Source organism: Urocitellus parryii, chromosome 4, assembly GCF_045843805.1.
Source record: "Urocitellus parryii isolate mUroPar1 chromosome 4, mUroPar1.hap1, whole genome shotgun sequence".
In the NCBI taxonomy this organism is placed as follows: domain Eukaryota; kingdom Metazoa; phylum Chordata; class Mammalia; order Rodentia; family Sciuridae; genus Urocitellus; species Urocitellus parryii.
Window position 1 is genome coordinate 22,966,775 of NC_135534.1, and position 19,771 is coordinate 22,986,545.

Here is a 19,771-nt window from a genome sequence, read left to right on the forward strand (position 1 = left end):
AAGACCTAGATGGATGAAATGAATATGTGACAAATCCAAGCCAATGTAAAGCAAGATTTTTCAGTTAAAAGGCAGAATTAAAAATAGACAACAAAAGAGACTGGGGTTGTGGCTCAGCAGTAGAGTGACTGCCCAGCACATGTGAGGCGCTAGGTAAGATCCTCAGCACCACATAAAAATAAATACATAAAATAAAGGTATTATGGACGAACTACAACTAAAAAAAATACTAAAACAAAATAGACAACAAAAATATCCAGGGATCATACTTTACAAAAGATTACTGGTATTCTAAGGCTCTTGTTTTTGGAAGAAGGGCAAAGGTACCAATTTTAGACTAGAAGTTATACATATGTGTTATAGTATATAGGCTAACAACCAGAAGGAAAAGAAACAGGATACATAATTTACCAAAAAGTAGAGGAAGATAATTTAAAAATCTGGAAATATCTAAGAGAGAACAGAGAATAAACCAATGCTGGGAGTTGGTTGATACTGGAAGGAGCACAGCGTGCAACCAAACCAACTCTGCCTGCACCTGGCTCTGAGGCTGGACCTCTGGACAGTTCAGCCATCGGTCACTCTATTTAACTCAGTCTCCCATTTGTAAAAGTGGACGACAATGGAGTCAGCTCCTGAGGAGTGTGAGTCAGAAATGAGGCATGTGATTCCCCCAGCATCAGGTCTACACACCTTCATTATTCCGTGAAAGACAGGGGAGAAGAATGAGTGAGTGAATGAGTGGCAGATCAAAACAGAGAGAGAAAACAAACTAAAAAATAACATGGATTAGAGAATAGAAGTACTGGTTTCACTTCTGTTGTCTTAAAGAAGAAGTTAAGAGTCAGAGTCCACGTTTTCTTCTTTCTATTTTTGAAGTGGCCTCTTGCATTGTTTCCTAGTCTGACCTTGAACTCATGGCTCAGGAGATCCTCCTGCCTCAGCATCCTGAGTAGCAGGGAGGACAGGGGAGCACTCTGTGCCCAGCTGAGTCAGCTTTCCTAAGCAGGGGTGTGGGCAGCTGAGAAGCTCCTCAGCACACAGCTTGAGGATCAGAAAGCACATTTAGGCTCTCAACTAAATGCAGGTGGGGCAGGCAACCTCGGGTCCACTTAGCCAGGCAGGTCATCCTTGGTCAGCCCAGTACCATGGCAGCCTCGGTTCTGGGTTCCAGTCCCAAAATTCCCCCATAGCCATTGCTGGCTACTCTGCTTTGGGGACGTCAGAGAAGACAGCTGCTTTCCAGGTAGGAGGAGAGTCTCCGATGCTGAGGGGCCACTTTAATGCCCATAGAGAAGCCCGTCCTGACTCCCACCTTGGGGTCCTGTCCTCTGGTCCCCAGCTGAGACCTTACTAGGTTCCTGATGTGCTCAGATCTGAACAGACTGACTTCGCCCCCTTCCCCCTAGCAGGTTGTCACTTCCTTTTCCTTCTTGGCGTACTCTGTTTGCCCTGCTCCTCTGGCTTGTTTCCCTGGCAACAAAGAAGCATGCAGACGCCATCACCAAGAAGGTCCAGGTGGCTTTTGGGCTCTGCCCTCCTCCTGTAGCTGAGGGCGGTGGCCAGGAGCCCTCTCCACTTCCCTGTTCCACAAATGACTCACAACAGAGACACAGAGACGTCTAGGGGTCCCAGGTTGTTTAATAGGGGACAGCAATGGCCAAGATGAAGCTCAGCTTAAGGAGTCTCCTGCTGCCACCCAGACGGGCAGGAAAGAGGTCCTCGGGGCAAGTCCAGCCCGTCTTGCAGCCCCAGATCCAGATGGTCCAGGTGGGAGGCAGTGGCTGCTGACCAGACACTGAGCAGCCCATCTGCCCTGGTCCCTGGGCTCCTGGGCCTGCCAGGGAGGGGCTTCCTCTGTCACTTGGGGTTGCTCTCAAGCACCTGCCGGACCCTCTGCATCCCTGAGAAGGAGAAGTGAGGGCTGTGAGCGCTGGTGCTGCTCAGGTGGGGACCAGCAAACCCTTGCGAGGGGCGGGGAGAGGCGGCTGCTCACCCAGGCGAAGCCGCTGAGGCCTGTCTGAGAAGACCACGCGGAACCAGCCGGGCTCTTTACACCCAAAGGCCTTGCCAAAGTACAGCAGCACCTTATTGTCCAGAAAACGGCGCCACAGCAGCATCTCCTCCTCAAAGGTGGCCTTGCGCAGGTACTGGAAAGGGGCGGGTAGAGGCTCAGGACACAGAGGAGACCCCCCAGGCCTCTCACCTGCTGGAGGAAGGCTTGCGCCCCACCAGCCTGCACCCCAGCTCACCTTCCTCAGGTCAACCCAGATGAAGAGACCTGCCCCACGACTCAGGAAGGGGACCCCCAGGGCCCTGAGCTCCTCTGAGACGTAGGTGTGGGCAGCCTTGAGCCGGGCAAGGTTTTCAGGCAGGTACACGCGGTTGATCCAGTCTGAGTGAAAGGGCAACCAAGGAGAGGTGTTCCCTCAGCCCTCTCTCCCTGCTAGACTCAAGAGCAGAGGGTCACGGCTGCTGAGACCATGGAGCCCCTCAGGCTGGCTGATGGGGTGAGGAGGACGGAGGATGAGGAGGGGCAGGAATTCAGGGGTCCCTGTAAGGCCCCCCTCAACCCTGAGGCCTCCAGCTCCAGCCTCCACACGCCCAGTAGGAGCCCAGAGCACAAAGCCCCTCAAGATGCAGAGCAAACCGAAAATGTACGTGATTACAAAGTGAGGCTTTGGAGGCACACAGACCAAGGGCTAGATCCCAGCCATGCACTGATGGATGATCACCCATCTATGTATTTGTGTGCCTACCACCGTAGGCAGGATTAGGAACAGTTCCCTCACTCCAGAAAACACCCTCATGCCACTTACAGCCACGTTGGCCTCTGCCCCACAACCTGATCTGCTCCCATCATTCTAGGTTGCCTTTTGCAAAATGCCCAGGAAGTGGAACATTATGGTATGTAATCCATTGAGACTAGCTTCCTTCACCAGCCTAATACCTCCAGGACAAATCTGTGCTGTCGGGGATCTTACTGCAGAAGCACTGCATGGCGTGGATGTGTCCATGTGGTGGTGTCTGTACCTAAACACTCAGGGAAGAACATCCAGATTGTTTCCAGCTCAGTTTCCAAGTGGGTTTTTGCATGCATGTGTGTGCACTATCTAGAGGTGGGATGGCTGGGTGGCGTGGTCAGTGTTTTCATGAGAAACTGGCAAATGGCTGTCAAAGTGGCTGAACCACCTGAATCCCCAGCAGCAATGCATGAGAGTTCCAGCTGCTCTGCCTCCTGCTCAGCCGGTGACGTCACCTGTGTTTTTCACAATGTTAGGTGTCACTGTGGAGGTAGGGTATGTGGCCTGTCTTTTCCTCATGATGAAGAAAATATAAGATTTTGAATTTCCTAGGATCCTGGGGAGGGACAAATGAGACACAGCAAGAGCACGTGCCGGGCTCAGTAAATGGTGGCCATGGCAGTTCCCTTTGCCATCTGACCTGGCTTTCTGAACCTGCAAGCAAGATACAGCCACTGATCCCTGGTGGGTCCCAGACAGACCATAACCCTCCCCCTCCCCCTTTCAGGGCACCAAACCCAGGCAGTCACCTCGGTCCCGGAGCAGCTGTGCCACCTGGTACTGGACAAGGCCACTGAGGCCATGATAGTGACAGAGGGAAGCCACAGCGGTGGCCACGTCCTGGTTTTCTGTGTACAGCGTGCCAAAGCGAAGCCCGGACATGCCGAAGTCCTGCAAGAAGAGACAGCCGAGGCCGTGACCACTCTCCACAGAGGGAGCTGATTCCACCCACCTGTCTGCCTCCCATCCCTCTGACTCCCCGCAGCCAGCCAGACACTCACCTTGCTCATGCCCCACAGTACGTGGGTCCTCTGGGGGTCAGGCAGCCTGCAGAGGGCACAGTGTGGGAACAGAGGCAGCCAGAACCAGGGCGCCCAGGCCCATTTCCACGAACAAATGAGGAGATGGATGGACGGATCTGGTCCTGGGTCCTGACCCTGTTTCCATCTCTCAGAACCACCAATTCCTGTGCATCCTTTAGAGCAGGGTTAGCAAACAACAGCCTGCAGGAAAATCTACCTGGGGTCTGTTTTCATAAATAACATTTCATCAGAACAGAGCTGCGCTCACTGGCTTACAGAATGTGCATGGCAGAGTTGAGGGAGAGGCCCTGAGGCCTGTAAAGCCTTAAATTTATGTACCATCTGGCCCCTTAGAGGAGAAATTTGCCAACTAATGATCTAGAATACAGCTCTAGTGTCACTTCCTCAAAGACCTCCCGACTCTCTCCAGCCAGTGGGGTACCCCACCAGGTCATCCCAGAGCTCCCCGGAATTCTCCATTTAGCACTTGCCACCACCGAGGTCAAAATGACTACCTGGGTGTTGTGCTGCTAGGGTTTGGGGTTTATCAAAGATTCGACATGGGAAGGGCCAAGGTCTTGGTGGTTCACTGATGTCCCCCAGCACTAGCACAGGGCCAGGCACAGAGCAGATGCCCCATAGATATTGTTCCCATGACTACCCAAGGCTCATGGGCAAGTCTCTATTTTCTCTGTGTCTCACTCTCCTAATGCATAAAATGAATGGGAGTCACACTCCACATGCCATCGTCCTCACAGAGCTTTTGAGAGACAAGTGACAGAAAGGCCACAGCAGGGCTGAAAAGTCGGTAGGAACATCAGGAACTGTCATCCTGCCTCGGGGTTACAATACAGACTTCGCAGACGATGTGGTCCAAGTGTGTCCAAGGTATCTTGGTTATAAATTCTGTGCTCAGACGCAATCTAATGGATAAGGCCACTAATTTAAACAGCCCAAAGCGCTTATTTGCTCCTTGAATGAGAGGAAGGAAGAAGGAGGGAGGCAGGGATGGAGGCAGGAACCATAGCTCCACTGGACACGAAGGAACGGCCAGCAGCCAGTTACCCATCTGCCCTCTGGAGTCCGAGGGCCCCAGGTTGGAGGTCTCAGGGTCTCCACAGAACAATCTCAAATCCACGGATGCAGCCCAGGCACCACCTTCTTGGGGCCTGTGGACCCCTTGGGTCAGCTAGGTGTGAGCAGCATGGCCCTGGCCAGGTCACACCCTGTGGGCCCAGCCAAGAGAGGCCAGTGAGGCTGGCGGTCAGTGGAGCCCAGGAGCCTCACCTCTCCAGGCTCAGGACGCTGCGGAACTCGAGCAACTCCTGGAACACGGACAGCATGTAGATTTCATCCATGATCACGTGCAGCGAGTGCCTGCCGCGAGCAGAGGGCGGGAGGAGAGCTGGGGCACATGGTACAGCCACATGTGCTCCCAGGGAGCAGCAGGTCACAGCCCAGAGGGACCCGCCTACCCAGGGTGTCCAGATGCGTTTTCTCCAGGAACACCCTCCTTTTGCCTATTTTCTCAACCAGGAAGCAGCACTTACAAAGCAAAGGGGAGAGGAGCTTGAAGCCCTGTCAGGGAGAGCCTGGACCTCGGGGTCCTCCCTGGAGAGGAACATTTAAGGAGGAGGCTCAAGGCAGACGGACCCACATTCAAATCTGGCCCGACTCTTGACGGGTCCACTCCAGGGCTCCCAGGGCTGGGAGCATGAAGTGTCTATTTCTTTTTCTTTTTTTCTTAATACAGTTTTACTTATACATGGACATAATATCTTCATTTTGTTTATTTATTTTTATATGCTGCTGAGGATCGAACCCAGGGTCTCTCATGTGCGAGGCGAGCACTCTACCCCTGAGCCACAACCCCAGCCCCAAGTGTCTATTTCTTATGGGGTCATTTTGAGGTTAAAAGAAACAGTAAGCAAAGGGCTGGGCCGTGCAGTGAGGGAAGCCATTACTATCACATGGAAGAGACGCTGGGTGCAGGGGCAACCCCTGTAATCCCAGCACCCAGGAGGTTGAGACAGGAAGAGGCAAGTTCAAGGTCCACCTGGAGAACTTGGCCAGACCCTGTCTCAAAATAAAGATTTGAAAAGGGCTGGAATGAAGCTCAGTGGTGGAGCACTTGCCTAGCACGTGTAAGGCCCTGGGTTCAATCCCTAGCACCACCACAACAACAAAGAGCTTAATTTTAGAAATAACATGGAACAGAGAGAAATGGCATCTACCAAAGCCCTACCCTGTCACTGCCACGCTGCCAGGGAGAGGCCAAGGCAGGTAGAAGCCCGTGGTGGGGTGAGAGGGTGCAGGGTCTGCAGCAGAGGCCACCTCAGAGCCTGGATGGGCCCAGGACCTACTGGGGGGGACTCACCTCTTGGCAAATCCCAGGAACTCCTGCAGCTCTCCCAGGGAGTAGATGTCCCCCAGAGGATTCTGGGGGTTGATGAGGATGAGGCCCTTGACCTTGACACCCTGAAACCATCCACAGGCAGAGACCTCAGCTCCTCCCCAAGGCAGGCAGACCCACTAGATGGGGCTGATCCCTGGTGGCTCCCAGGGAAGTGAGTGTCCTGGGAACATGGTCAGGACCCACATGAAGCACAGTGGGACACAGAATGACATCTGCAGCATCGGGCTGACTGTGAAAAGAAAACCAACACAGAGCACAGAGGGGAATGTGCCCACGAGCCAGGAGAGGGCCTGTGTTGCAAAACTCAAGGGCACGGGTTTCAACTTTCAACTCTCCTACAGTGAACACGTGACCACTCTTAGGTCCAAGATAAAATCACCCAAGTAGGCAGACAGTTGAAAAGCAGACAAAAAAGAGCCACCAGAGAAGGGGCCCTCTGCGTTTCAATCCCCTCGAAGTGAACAGGACCACCCCCTCCACCTCTCAGGAGACTCACTGACCCACAGTCCCCCAGCTCCATACTTGACCCCTAGAAGCCGAGTCAGAGGCAGTGGGGAGAGGGGGGGCACGTTCCATGAAGCTCCCGGGTTGACTGTCTGCACAGAGGCATGAGGGTCTTGTTCCAATGGGCAGAACCTCCAGGTTCTGTGCTACCACACTACCATGTATCCCCATCATGGCCACCAACCCTCTCTCAGGAGATGAGCCACGGGAAGAGGGGTCCAGGCTGTGTCCAGACCCACCCACTCCCAGCCCTGGTTGGACTCCATCTGCAGACCTCAGATCTAGCTCCTTGCAGGGCCGTCTCCAGCTTCTCCACCGTGAGCTGGAAGGGCCGTGTGTCCTGCCCAGTGACCTGGAAGAAGACCCACCAACGTCTCCAGCCAAATTCAGGGACCCCCCAACCCTGAGTTCTCAGGTCCCTCACCCCCCCCATTGCCTCAGATCAGTCCCTGGAAAACAGGTGGGGCCACTTCCTCTTCCTGTCCTCCACTCCACAAGTCCCAGCAGGGACACCTCTTATGGCTCTCAGGTTTCCAGCAGAGACCCGCAGGGGTCCTCTGGTGGGATCCCAGGGCTTCCATGTGAAGGTCTCTGTCCCCTGTCCACCACCCTTATTTTGGTGGCTGGATCTTATCTTCTATGTGGACCCCAGGAATCTTATAGCCTAGAGCAGGGGACCCTCCAGGACCCAGGCACAGGCAGCCATGTGGCAATGGAGGGCTCCAAGCCCTTTCCACAGCAGCTCCAGAGCCCTCGGCATGGACTTCCTCCCATGCCCACCCAGAATTCAGGCCCAGGAAACCCCTGGCCAGGGGAAGGCCCAGGCCCACCTGGGATCCAGGAGCTCTCACCTCACTGTCCAGATAGACATAGGCCAGTCGGACGTTGCCATAGAGATAGATATGCTGTGTGATGGCTCCGTAGTAAGGGGTGGGGATCAGGAAAGCCTCTGGGGACAGGAAGAGGCAGGACCTGTCATCCTCTGGCTGGAACATTCCTGGGTATCCTGGAGTATCATCTGGAACAGGTTCCAGCTCAATTCCCAAAACTCTAAAGCTCAGGCCACTGACATTGGTCCCCTTCCTAATACAGGTGCTCCTGTACTTATGAGGGTTCTGTTCGGATAAGTCTAGGAAAGTCCAAAACATCGTTAAGTCAAAAGTACATTTAATCCACCTGACCTGCCAAACCTCCCAGCTTAGCCATGGGTGGTGGTGTCGATGATCTCGTGGCTGCCTGGGAGCTGGGCTCACTCCACTGCCCAGCGTAGCAGAAAATATAGTAGCACTTACCGACAGCAAGGACAAGGAATACAGTTCAAAATCTGAAGTACAGTTCCCACTGACTGTACACGCCTTCACACCATGGTCAAGGTGAAAACCCAAAAGTCAAGATCTTTTGCAATTAATGACTAACATTGCTGAGCACTTACTATGCTGGGGACTGTGCTGAACTTTGGTTGGGAAGGTCCCTTTCTTTGATTATTCTAGAAAGGGTTGGCAATTGCCTATTATATTCTGACCAGGGATCTTCCTGGTGACTCTTTTTGTGTGACAGTTCCTTAACCTCTGGGCCTCAGACTCCTCTCCTATAGGATAGGTTTGCCATAGAACCAACCTCCCTGGGACACTGTGAGGTTAAATGAGATATTATGGATGTGTGGAGCCTTATGCCAAGGCCTGGAATGTAGAACGTGGTCGATAGACCCACGGCCATTACCAGTATTGGTTAAGCCATGGTGAACAGGCCTCTGTCCCCGGCAACAGACACCCCTGACCAAGGCCAGGTCTTAAGAGCACGGCTTGTGCAGCAGGCCTGGCTGGCTGCCTACTCAACGGCCATCCCAGTGTCCCTCCTTGCTAAGACACGAGGGGATGGCAGGCCTTCCCCAGCCGTTGGGGACAAACTAAGTTTGGCTCTCTCCTCCCCTTTGACCCAGGACTGCTCTGGGAATGGGTTCAGTCATTGTAGGTCAGTACAAAGGGGCTCTGTGGAGACCCTTCTGGGAAGTTCTCCCCCCACTCCCCTCCCCCGATGTAAAAGAGATGGCACCAGGTAACCTCCTCCTGTTCCTCCTGCTCTGGGCCATGGTGTCACAGGAGGAGGCAGAAAGCCCAGAGCCAGCTCCTCTACCCTCCCCTGGTATGGCCACGCCCTGGGAGTCTCCTCAAGCCATTGATGTAAGACCTCTGTGGCCTCCTGTATTCTATTCTAAGCACATTGGGCAGCCCGTGAGGTCAGACAACTGGGGGTCCTGCCGTGTAGACCCCAGTTCAGAGCAGACCCTGAGTTCACTTACCCCCCACCTCGCACAGCACCGTGGCCAGAGCAGAGAAGACAGAGGCACAGCCATTCAGAACAACCACCTGGGGTGACATAGAGGGACAGGATGACGGAGTTCCAAGAGGGAGTGAAAACCCATAACCTCTGTCCCAGTTCATCACAGAAGAGAGTCAGGTTCCCCCTCAGCTTCCTGGGGCTCTGTCTAGACAAACACCCTCCTCCCCTACAGCCAAAGTCATTTGAGGGGACCCTGCTCTCATCACCTGAGCAAGAACCCAGGAGCCGGTCACTCAGAGGGTCTTGCCTGAAGGTGAGGAGGCCAAGAGGGCTCACAGCACAATGTGGGGCAGAGATTCTACCCCAACTCTAAATATCTAGGGCCAGCTGAGTGCAGTGGTGCACGTCTGCAATCCCAGCACATGGGGGGCTGAGGCAGGAAGATCATAAGTTGAGGCCAGCCTCAGCAATTCAGTGAGACCCTCAGCAACTTAGCAAGATCCCTTCTCGAAATAAAAATAATAAATAAAAAAGGGTGGGGATGTAGTACCCATGGGTTCCATCCCTAATACCAAAACCTACAAATTTTTAAAACGCATCTAGGGTCAGGGGTCAAGAAGGGAGCAGGCATTGCTCATTCTGTTTTGAACCAAATGAAGATTGACAGCTGGGCTGGGGCTGGGGCTCAATGGTAGAGCACTTGCCTAGCATGAATGAGGCACTGGGTTCTATCCCCATTGCCACCTAAAAATAAATAAATAAATAAACAACAAAAAATATAAAGGTATTGTGTCCATCTACTACTAAAAAAATATTTTTTAAAAATAGGCTGATCCCAACCCACCTCGCCCTTGGCCAGCCAAGAGTGGGAGCAGAGCAAAAGGGCAGGAAAGAACAGAGGAGGGGGCTACTCACATTCTCTGCTTTGAGGGGTGCTGGGCTCTTGCAGTAGTAAGACAGGAACTTAGCCACTTCCTCCCGGAGGCTAGAGATCAGACAGACAGATAGGCTGTGCTTTCCAGAAGGTCCTCAAACCACTGGCCACCCCAAAGCTCCTCTGGGGAATTCTCAGGCCCCTGCCATTATTCTCCCCTCATGTCCCACATGGGCATTATGCTCTGCACCTGTCCTCACTCCCAGGTGCCCTCCCACATGTGCTGAGTTTTCTTTCCCTGTAGTTCTACATTTATCCTACACCCAGATGTTATTTTGAGAACACAACACTATAATTATTAATATTTCCATTTTACAGACAAAGAAACAGGTTTAGCCACTGTAATTCCAGAAACTCAGGAGGCTGAGGCATGAGGATCTCAAATTCAAGGCCAGCTTCAGCAATTTAGTGAGATCCTCAAAAATTTAGTGAGACCTTGTCTCAGAATAAAATACTAAAAGGACTGGGGATGCAGCTCAATGATAAAGGGTCTCTGGATTCAATCCCCAGCACAAAGCAGAACAGGTCTGAAGAAATCAAACCACTTGCTGGTAAGTACAGAACACAAGCCCAAGCCCAGTGGCCTGTCTGTAGGGCTCAGCATCCTAATCACTGTTTAAGAACATGAGCTTTGGAATCAGTCTTAGAATCAAGTCCTTGGCCACTGAAGCCCTCTCCTCTGGTCCTTGGTGTCTGCTCAGGCAGTAGAACCAAGCATCAGTGTTGTCCGTCACTTCCTCTCTTAAGGCCAGGAATAGCCCAGCCAGCCCCCACAACATGGGATCAAGACTGAGGTGACAGCACTCTGCTCCCTCTCCTGGCACTGTCTATGCAAGCCACACACCCGCCCCCCTTTTTTTTGGTGGCAATGTTGTATGAAGGGCACTCCACCAGAGTCCACATTTCTGGGTTTGGTCTCAGCTCTGCCACTGAATGGCTGTGGGACCTTGGCAGAGTCACCTCACAGAGACATGGGATCTGGCATCTATCAGCTACTGACAAGAAGAACAGACTCCTCACCCAAAGGCCCTGCCAGTACGTCAGACCCAGGTTCATGGAAACCAAACTGGGAGCTCCTGAGTCAGGCGGGGACAGGCAGGGAACCCCAGGATCTCCAGGCCTCCAGGACTCGGCCCTTGGCCTTCAGGAGGCTCTCTCCACCTGCCACCCCTGATATTTGGAGCTGGACAATTCTTTGTTGGGGAAGCTGTCCTGTGCACAGTAGGTCTAACAGCATCTCTGGCCTCTACCCACTGAAGGCCAGGAGCATCTCCACCTCCAAGTTATGACCCTCCAACCTGTGTCCAGGCCTTGCCCAACATCCCTGGGGGAGCAAAACCGCCCATGTTGAGATCCACTGTCCCACAGCAGTACTTACAACAGGTGCCCCCTCCAGTCAGGGTACTGCAGCAGGGGCGGCTCCACCCGCAGCATGTCACTCTGAGTCAGCTGGGGACAAAGAGGAGAGGGACGGGCTGAGGGACCCACTGCCTCCTGCTTCCACACAGCAGCGGGTCCCAGAGAAACTCCAGAGGGACAGCATGTCCCATGCCCATTTTGCAGATGAAGAGATTGAGGATCAAAAAAGTGAGGTGACTCTGCCAAGGTCCCACAGCCATTTAGTGGCAGAGCTGAGACCCAAACCCAGAAATCTGGACTCTGGTCGAGTGCTCTTCATACAACACTGCCACCAAAAAAAAAAAAAAAATGTGTGGCTTGCACAGACAGTGCCAGGAGAGGGAGCAGGGTGCTGTCACCTCAGTCTTGGCTCCAACTTCTAGAAGGACTCAAGACCACTTCTTCTCTGGCAGGTTTGGCTTAGTATCACGCTGTGGAAAAGGTGGCATTTTCTGGACCATCACCTCTGTGACCAGGTGCTGGGTTAGTCCTCTAGGGCATCACAGGCCAAATGTCAAAGAAGAACTAATAACCCAGGGTCCTTGGGTGGTGGGAGCAGAGGAAGGGAATCAGCCACGTGTCCAGCCATTTCCCTCCTCCTGGCATCCCTCAGAGCTGGTCCCACATGTCCCCATGGCCCACTGTGGCTTCTGAACTCTTGGTACGTGGTGAGTCTAAATGGAGACACTGGATTTTGAAAACTTACTATGAGGAAGTATGTAGACTATGTTGACAGTCGTTATATTGATTACATGGTGAAATGGTCATGTCTTAGTTACACGATGTAAATGAAATAAATTATTAAAATTCATTTTACCAAGCTTTCTTTTAACTTGTTAATAGAAAATTTCAAATTACATATGTGACTCAGCTTCAATTTTTTTTCAGTGCTGAGCTGTCTCAGGAAGAGCTGGCTTTAGGGAAAACCGGTTTGAAGACCCTCCCTACAACCCACACCCTGGGGCTTGGATTTTTCTCCTTTGGAAAGCTGTCCTCTGGGGAAGCATTGCTGCCTCTACAAACCCAGCCCCAACTGGAGACCCCCTGCTCAAGGAACTGGATTATGACATCCAGGAATTTGCCAGATTTCCAGGAATGCTGTAAGCTATGTTGGAATCAGTCATTTTTAAAATTAATTTAATATAAGCTTAAAACCTAGTCAAGGATTCTATAAGTAAGGTAATGAGCATGTGAACACTGTCACTTCCTGCTTTCCTGCACTGTGCCGCCACCCCACTTTCAAAGTGACTTCTATGGTCCATACGGTGGGAACATGTATGAGCTTGGGCCACCATGTCTCTCTTCCAACCCTGCTGTGCTGGGATGGCACACAGGAGCTTGAAATTGATCATGGAAATTGGAAAAGTCACAAAATATGGCTTTGGTTTCCCCAGAAAGGCATGGTGGCACATGCCTGTAATCGGGAGGCTGAGGCGTGAGGATCTCAAGATTCAAAGCCAGCCTCAGCAACTCATCAAGGCCCTAAGCAACTCAGGGAGACCTTGTCTCTAAATAAAATATAAAAAGGGCTGGGGATGTGGCTCAGTGGTGAAGCACCCCAGGTTCCATCCCTGGTACAAAAAAAGCAAAAAAAAAGCAGGGCACTGAGTCCCCTGGAGTGAGGGACCCAACACAGCAGGAGGGACCAAAGGGGCAGAGCCTGAACTGATGAAGAATCAGGATCTCAGGGAAGAGATGGGCCTAGATCACCCAGAAAGTGGTCCCCAAGGAAACCTGGGTCCCCTGACCCCCTGGCCAGGCCAAGAGCCCACAGCAGGTTCTTTTGGGAAGTATTCTAAAGAAGGTTCCCCTGGACTCACCCGCCTGGACAGCAGGTCACAGCAGAGTTTGTTCTCACTGGTGCCCAAGTTAACGACGCCCTGGAGACAGAGGAACAGGGCCACGTGAGCATGGCAGAGGAGAGCCCGCGAAAGGAGCCCACAGGGACAGCAATCGGGGAGCTCTGCCACCCTGCCCTCCCGCCACCCCTCCTGGTCTCACTCCAGCCCTGCCCCCCTTGGCCTCAGGCTCTCTCTTCCCATTTCTAAAGTTCTGCTCAAATGCCATCTCCTCCAGGAGCCTGCCCCCCAATCCCACCTAGAAGGACTTTTTCTTCTCTGGGGTTCCATGGCTCTTGATCTGTCACCCTCTAGAGCACTGCTGGCTTTTTGCTCCAGGCCATGGGGACAGAAGTCCATGCTCTACTCCCCTGCTGCAGGCGAACTCCTAAAGGCAGATGCACACCCAGGACGTTACAGTATCTCTCAGCCGCTTAGCAGGAATCCATACATGTTTACAGGATGAAAGAATGTACACACAGAACTATGTTCTCCAGGATCAGAAACCAGGTGGAGGTCAATAAGAATGAGCCCTCCACACATGCAGTGGCACACACCTGTCATCCCAGCACCTCGGGAATGGGAGGCAGGTGGGTCGCATGTTCATAACCTGCCTCAGCAACTTAGAGAGGCCCTAAGCAACTCAGTGAGACCCTGTCTCTGAATAAAATACCAAAAGGGGCCAGGGATGTGGCTCAGTGGTTAAGCACCTCTCAGCTCAATGCCCAGTAATTCCCCACTGAGCTATTTTATGCGGATGCACCACCTGGTTTACACAGTGACATCCTCTGAGGACAGAGGCTCTGTGTCCGCATTAACCTGGACCTTATCTCAGCACTTGGATTAAAAGGAACACTGGCTAAAGTGTAGTCATTGGTGGTGGGTAATATGTAACTTTTGGGGTAACTAAAGATGACAGCAGAGGGGGTAGGCTTCCTTTGTCTGCCACCCTTCTGTCTGTCCGCACCTTCCCTGTGTGTCTGTGTCTGTCCTTTGTGGCCTCCCCCCAGGTGTCCCCCCCAGGTGTTCTTTACACAACACCTGATCCCCCCCAGAAGGCCTTTATTCTCATACGAGAGAAATGATGGGAGGCCTAGCCCAAGCTCTCCCTTAGAGTCCCCAGAGACACAGGGCCGCCCTCCGCCCTGCCGTGCACCTCCCCCCGCCCCAGCTGACTACTGATATCAGCATTAAGGGAAGGAAAGGGAGGAAAGGAAGAAGGAAAGATGCAACATAGACCTGGAATGAGCAGAGATGAAGACACCTAAGAGGCTGTGATCTCTCCCTGGGGGACAAACAGCCAATGCACCTGCAAACCCTGACAGCTCTGCCTTCCAAATACATGCACAGTCCACCCTCTGCCAAGCTCCACTGCAGAGATCCTGGCCCAACCCCATCTCCCCGCCAGCTTCTCCACTTCCTGTCCTACTCCCCACTCTCTCACCTATCATCCAGCCTCATGCACAGTCCAAAGCATCTCTTAAAAACAGAAATCAGGCCATATCGCATCTCTCTGCAACACCTCGCCCACTTGATCCAAAATGAGAAGGCTCACAGTGGCCCGTGACACCCATGGGACCTATGACCACACCACCTCATGACCTTCAAACCTCACAGCTTCATTGCAGACCAATGGTCCCTTTTCTGTCCCTTGAACCATCCAGCATGGTTCCACCCTGGGCTCTTCCCCAGGTACAACACGGCTCACTCCCGTTTGGTGAGCAGCCTCTACAGTGGCTCCCAGGGATCCCCACCCCCTCTAATCAAACACTCGAATGTGGGCTGGACCTAGCGACTCATTTCTGATGAACAAAATAAAACATACAGACGTGATGGGATGCCACTTCTGAGACTGGGTAATACAGAGGCTGTGGCTTCATCTTGGGAACACCTGGCCTCATTCTCCCGGGTCATTTGCCCTGGAAAAGCAGCTGCCAGGTAGGAAGTGGGCTGGTGGGAAAGCCCCTGAGGAGGGAAATGAGGCCCTCCAGTCACCAGGTGAGTGAGCTTGCAAATGGCGCCTCCCCACCCTCTCCCTGTCCCTCCCCCGGGAGATGTCACCACAGCCCCCAGATTCAGGGCAACTCCACAGAAGATCCTGACTGTGAGGCACCCACCAGGATTCCAGAAACTGAAACTCTTTCTACCTGAATTATTGAGATTTGAAGGAATTTGTTACAGCAATTGATAGCTAATACCACCTCTCACCCCCTTTGTTTTTCTGGTTTCTGTCCAAATGTCACTTCATTAAAGTAGCTTTCCATGACCACTTTTTTTAAAATAGCAACATTACTACCATTCTCTATCCACTTCTGTGGGAAGCCATTTCTGACACTTGATTGGATGGCTCCTGTTATGGGTCTGAGGCGCTCTGGCTGTGTGGGAGCTTTCCTGGCCCTTTCCTGATGAGAGAGCCCATCCGTGTGGGGGTGTGCCTGACCACTGACCCCGGGGGGGCTCAATCACTGACCCTGACCTTGGAGTGCGGTCCCCCCTCAACCTTCATTGGATGGAATTCTCCCCTGAATCTCTTGTTCCCCAATAAAAGGCTACTCCCAGGCCTGTTCAAACTCTCTTTCTCTCTCCTGCTAGCCCTGAACAATCCTTGCTGCCCTGCTGGGCGGTTAGAGGAGGGAACCAGAGAGGGGAGCCATCACGGACCTGGCAATAGAAATAAGGTAACTGAGTCTGTGTGTTTTATTTCGATCTCATCTAGCTAACTTTATGCCAAGAACCTCATTAATGAAACCATTGTGCTGGCCACATGGTGGACACTTCACCTGCTTTATTTTTCTCTACAGCACTTATAACCTTATATTATACAGAGATACTTTTGTCTGTTCGCTGTCTCCCACCCAGAACATAAATGCATAGAAGAGAAAAACTTTGTTCTTGCTCACTGTTAAAAATGCCAGCACCTACTAGAGCGGCTGGTACCTGGGTGCTGCTGAAGACATAAAGATTATTAAAGAATAATTTGTGCAGCTCTCTGATCTGTGAAGGTATTACTAACAGTAGTAATAATAATAACATAATAATTGGGCAGATAATATCAATATAATAGCAGCAACATTTATTCCCTGTACCCCAGAGCAAGCCCTGAGCTAATCCCGTCATAAATCCCATTTAATGTCCACTCTTCTGCAGCAGGTATAATTACCCCATTTTGGAGACGAGCAGAGATTGAAAGAAACAAAACCATCTTGCACTTAACCCAGCTCTGTCCTAGCTCCAGAGTTGAAGGGTTGGGGGTGGGGACAGCTCCGGGGTAGAACACTTGCCTGGCATGAGGGAGAGCTTGATCCTAACCCCAGCCCCACAAAAAGAAAACAAAATCAAGGTGACTAGTGGCAGGTTATCCACACAGGATCACTCTACAGCTCTTGAACTCTTCCTTCACAAGTCCGTGTCCACTTAATTATAAATAGGAGGACACGATAGAAGGCCCCTGCTTATGGGCCTCTAGGAGCTCCATCAGAAGCCCTCCTGTAGGCAGAGGACCGTGATTTTCCCCTACAGGTGCCAGCTGGGTCCTGTCCTACAGGTCAAGGAAGGTACCCGCCCCGCAGTTCCCTCTTGGGCCGGGAAGGGGCTTTGCTCACATTGGGGTTCTTGTCCTCATCATACTCATCCCTGTGGTAGGTCCAATAGTCATCCTCAGCCGAGTCCCAGAACCATTTGATGACTCTGCCTCTGGAGGACAGGCAGGAGCTGGCAGAGGAGAACATGGCGATGGGATCACCAACTCCACAGAGCTCCGGCAGCTTCAGCTCTGCTCTTCTGGAGCATTCTCCTTCCATGTCACCCCGACAGTAATGGCCCATGTCCTGTGGGGAGGCCGAGCCCAGACAGGTGGCAGGCTCCCTGCATTCCTTCTGAGGAAGGGGGAACATCTGCAAAAGACAGAAACGCTCAGTGCCCAGGGCTACTCAAGGCCCTGGGGAGCACCACCCAGAAAAACAGTCAGTCACCATCCCCGCCCCACCTCACTTTATTTTGCAACATGGTTTCCCTGTGTTGCCAGGCTGGCCTCAAACTCCTGGGCCCAAGTGATCCTCCTGCCTCCACCCACTGGCCATCTGCCCCTTCCTTTAAGTTCATGCACTCTCCACTTGCTGTGCCCCTAACTAGCTGCAACCATATGTGCCACCACTCCAAGGAGCAGAATCTGTTAAGACATGTAGTGAGCCAGGGCCTGTGCTGGCTACATCTGAGTCATTTCAACAGATTGCCGCTTTGGCTCATTTCATTTCTTTGTAGTTTTTCCTTGTCCAGCCTAAGGGGTCGCCAAACTCCAGGTTAAGCTGGGTGCAGTGGCACAGTCCTGTCATCCCAGTGGCCCAGGAAGCTGACGCAGGAGGATCACAGGTTCAAAATCAGCCTCAGCATCTTAGTGAGGCCCTCAGAACTGAATGAGACCCCGTCCCAAAGTAAAAAATGAAAACAGCTGGGGATGTGACTCAGCGGTGAAGAGCCCCTGAGTTCAATCCCTTGTCCCCAAAAAATAAAAATTTAAATTTAAAAATCCAGGTTAAAATTCTCCACACACATCACTGCCAGGGAGTCTAGATGTCCTGTGGTGGAAAGGGTGGGGTGGGATTACTTGGTGTCTGGAGCAGATGGTGATGGGAACTGAGGGAAGGAGGGGTAGGAGTCTCCAACAAGGGCAGAGGCCCAGGTCCAGGTCTTCATGCTGCAAGCAGGAAGGGGCACCAGGAAAGGGTCCTCCTGCCAGCAGAGGTGAGCGCCTCCACTTCTCTGAGCCAGTTTCATCTGCACAGTGGGTGTACCAGCAGCCACCTCACTGGACACCAGTGAGGATGTCAGGGGATCAAGATCTTAGACCAAATCCTGGCTCAAGGAAAAGACCCCAGAAAAGCTCTGTGGAAACAGTTCTCAGGAAAGCCGCAGATGGTGATCACGACGATAGGCCAAAATATCCAAATATCTGAAATTCCAGATGGCCCCCACCTAGGTGTGGTGGCCAATATCTAAACTAGAAGCCCTGCAGCTTGGCATATTCTTCCCTTGCGACATGCTCAGGGTTTAAACCAATCAATTTTAACTGTGTCAACTCCTTGAACTAACCAATAATTCTTTCCAGATTCTTTCCCGCCACTTGACACGCTAATCATGATTTAGAGTTGTTATTTGATTTTCCCTCGGTGTGTGATGATTTGCTAAGACATGCTATGATGTATGTGGAGGTCCCTGCCTTCTCCAAAGAATGTATAAAACTGCTGCAAACCCTGGGCTCAGGGCCTCTCAGCGTCACCAGTTGGTGTGTGTGTGCAGAAGACTGAGCTAGCTCGCAATAAACACCTCTTTGCTGCTTACATCGATCTAGGTCTCTGGTGGTCTTTTGGGGGTCCCAAATTCGAGCATAACATATGGGGGCTCATCCGAGATCCCCCTAATAAGCCTACCCAGACACCCCGATCGAGAGGTGATGAAAACCCAGCAGGTAAGTAAAGGCATTGCGGATCTGTAAGTTTCTGTACTCAGGTTGCCTGCAGGTTCTGGTTCTGTGTTGTATGTTTGGCAAAAGGTCCAGGTGGACACACTGAAGGGCAGCCAACGGGGTTTTTGGGAGACATCCTCAGCCCCTTTATGGGTTCTGAGTGGATTGCTTTTAGTAAAGTATTTTGTGAAGTACTGAGTAAAGTATTTTGTAGCTGACGGATCTTCCATGCGCCTGTGCCTTTAGTTTCTGGGTAGCAATCCACGACGTGCTGCGAATTCTGTGGCCGCTCTGCGAATTTTGTGTTATCTGTGTTTGTATTGTCCTGTCCGCCTCCACCCCAACACCCTGGCAAGGGAACTAATCCCCCTCAGAATTCTTACAGGTCGTAAGCCACAGGGGAGTCCAGCAGCAGAAGATCTACTCTGCCTTCTGAAACCCTCTTTGGAACGGCCTCAGGGTGCTCTCAGTCAACAGGAGGCATTTGCTGTCTGTCTGTCTGTATTACAATCTTGATTTTGTGAATAATTGTAGCTGTTTTCTCTTTTCACCTAGACATGGGACAAACGCAGACTACTCCTTGGACTGTACTGACTGACCATTTTACAGACGTTAGGGAAGGAGAATGTAATTTGGGAATAGAGATAAAGAAAAGAAAGCTAGTTACTCTCTGTTCCGCCGAGTGGCCCACCTTTGGTGTAGGGTGGCCACCGGAGGGGACCTTTGACAAAAGTGCAGTCCTCCGAGTAAAGAATGTGATTTTTCACCTGAAAAAAGAGGGACATCCAGATCAGATTCCTTATATCTTAGTGTGGATGGACTTACTCGAGGACCCCCTAATTGGCTAACTCCCTTTTTACAAGTGGCACATGCGGCCGACATTTTTGTGGCAAAAGAGGTCGATTCTGGGCCACGAACCCCGGGACCTACCCGACCGTCAGCCCCCCTATATCCAGTCCTCCAAGGGGGCAGCGACCCACTTCTCTCGGAATCCTTGGAATCCGAGCCCCCTCCCTATGTGCACCCCACTAACTGGCCGGATGAGGGGGGTGCGGGGGGATGAGCAAGAAGAGCAGATGGGGCACTGGAAGGACCAGCAGGGGGAACCCGAGGG

General features: G+C 52.2%; 1 protein-coding gene across 1 annotated transcript; it reads right to left on the reverse strand.

Moving 5' to 3' along the window:
* Positions 1-1,727: 1,727 nt before the first annotated feature.
* LOC144254455 (1-aminocyclopropane-1-carboxylate synthase-like protein 1) lies at positions 1,728-17,089 on the reverse strand. The gene is made up of 14 exons (XM_077797614.1): positions 16,799-17,089; positions 13,179-13,238; positions 11,339-11,409; positions 9,942-10,011; positions 9,046-9,112; positions 7,598-7,695; positions 7,021-7,098; positions 6,204-6,304; positions 5,114-5,203; positions 3,806-3,851; positions 3,554-3,695; positions 2,253-2,395; positions 1,997-2,150; positions 1,728-1,904 (listed from the first exon to the last, which is right to left on the reverse strand). The coding sequence occupies exons 1-14, from the start codon at positions 17,087-17,089 to the stop codon at positions 1,861-1,863; spliced, it is 1,455 nt and encodes a 484-aa protein (XP_077653740.1). The 3' UTR covers positions 1,728-1,860.
* Positions 17,090-19,771: the final 2,682 nt, after the last annotated feature.

Coding starts and splice junctions, on each gene's coding strand:
- LOC144254455 (XM_077797614.1), bottom strand. CDS start 17,089: ATGTTCCCCCTTCCTCAGAAGGAATGCAGGGAGCCTGCCACCTGTCTG. Junction 9,113..9,941: donor CACCCCTCAAAGCAGAGAAT/GTGAGTAGCCCC, acceptor ATGTCACCCCAG/GTGGTTGTTCTGAATGGCTG. Junction 1,905..1,996: donor GCCTCAGCGGCTTCGCCTGG/GTGAGCAGCCGC, acceptor TCTCCTTCTCAG/GGATGCAGAGGGTCCGGCAG.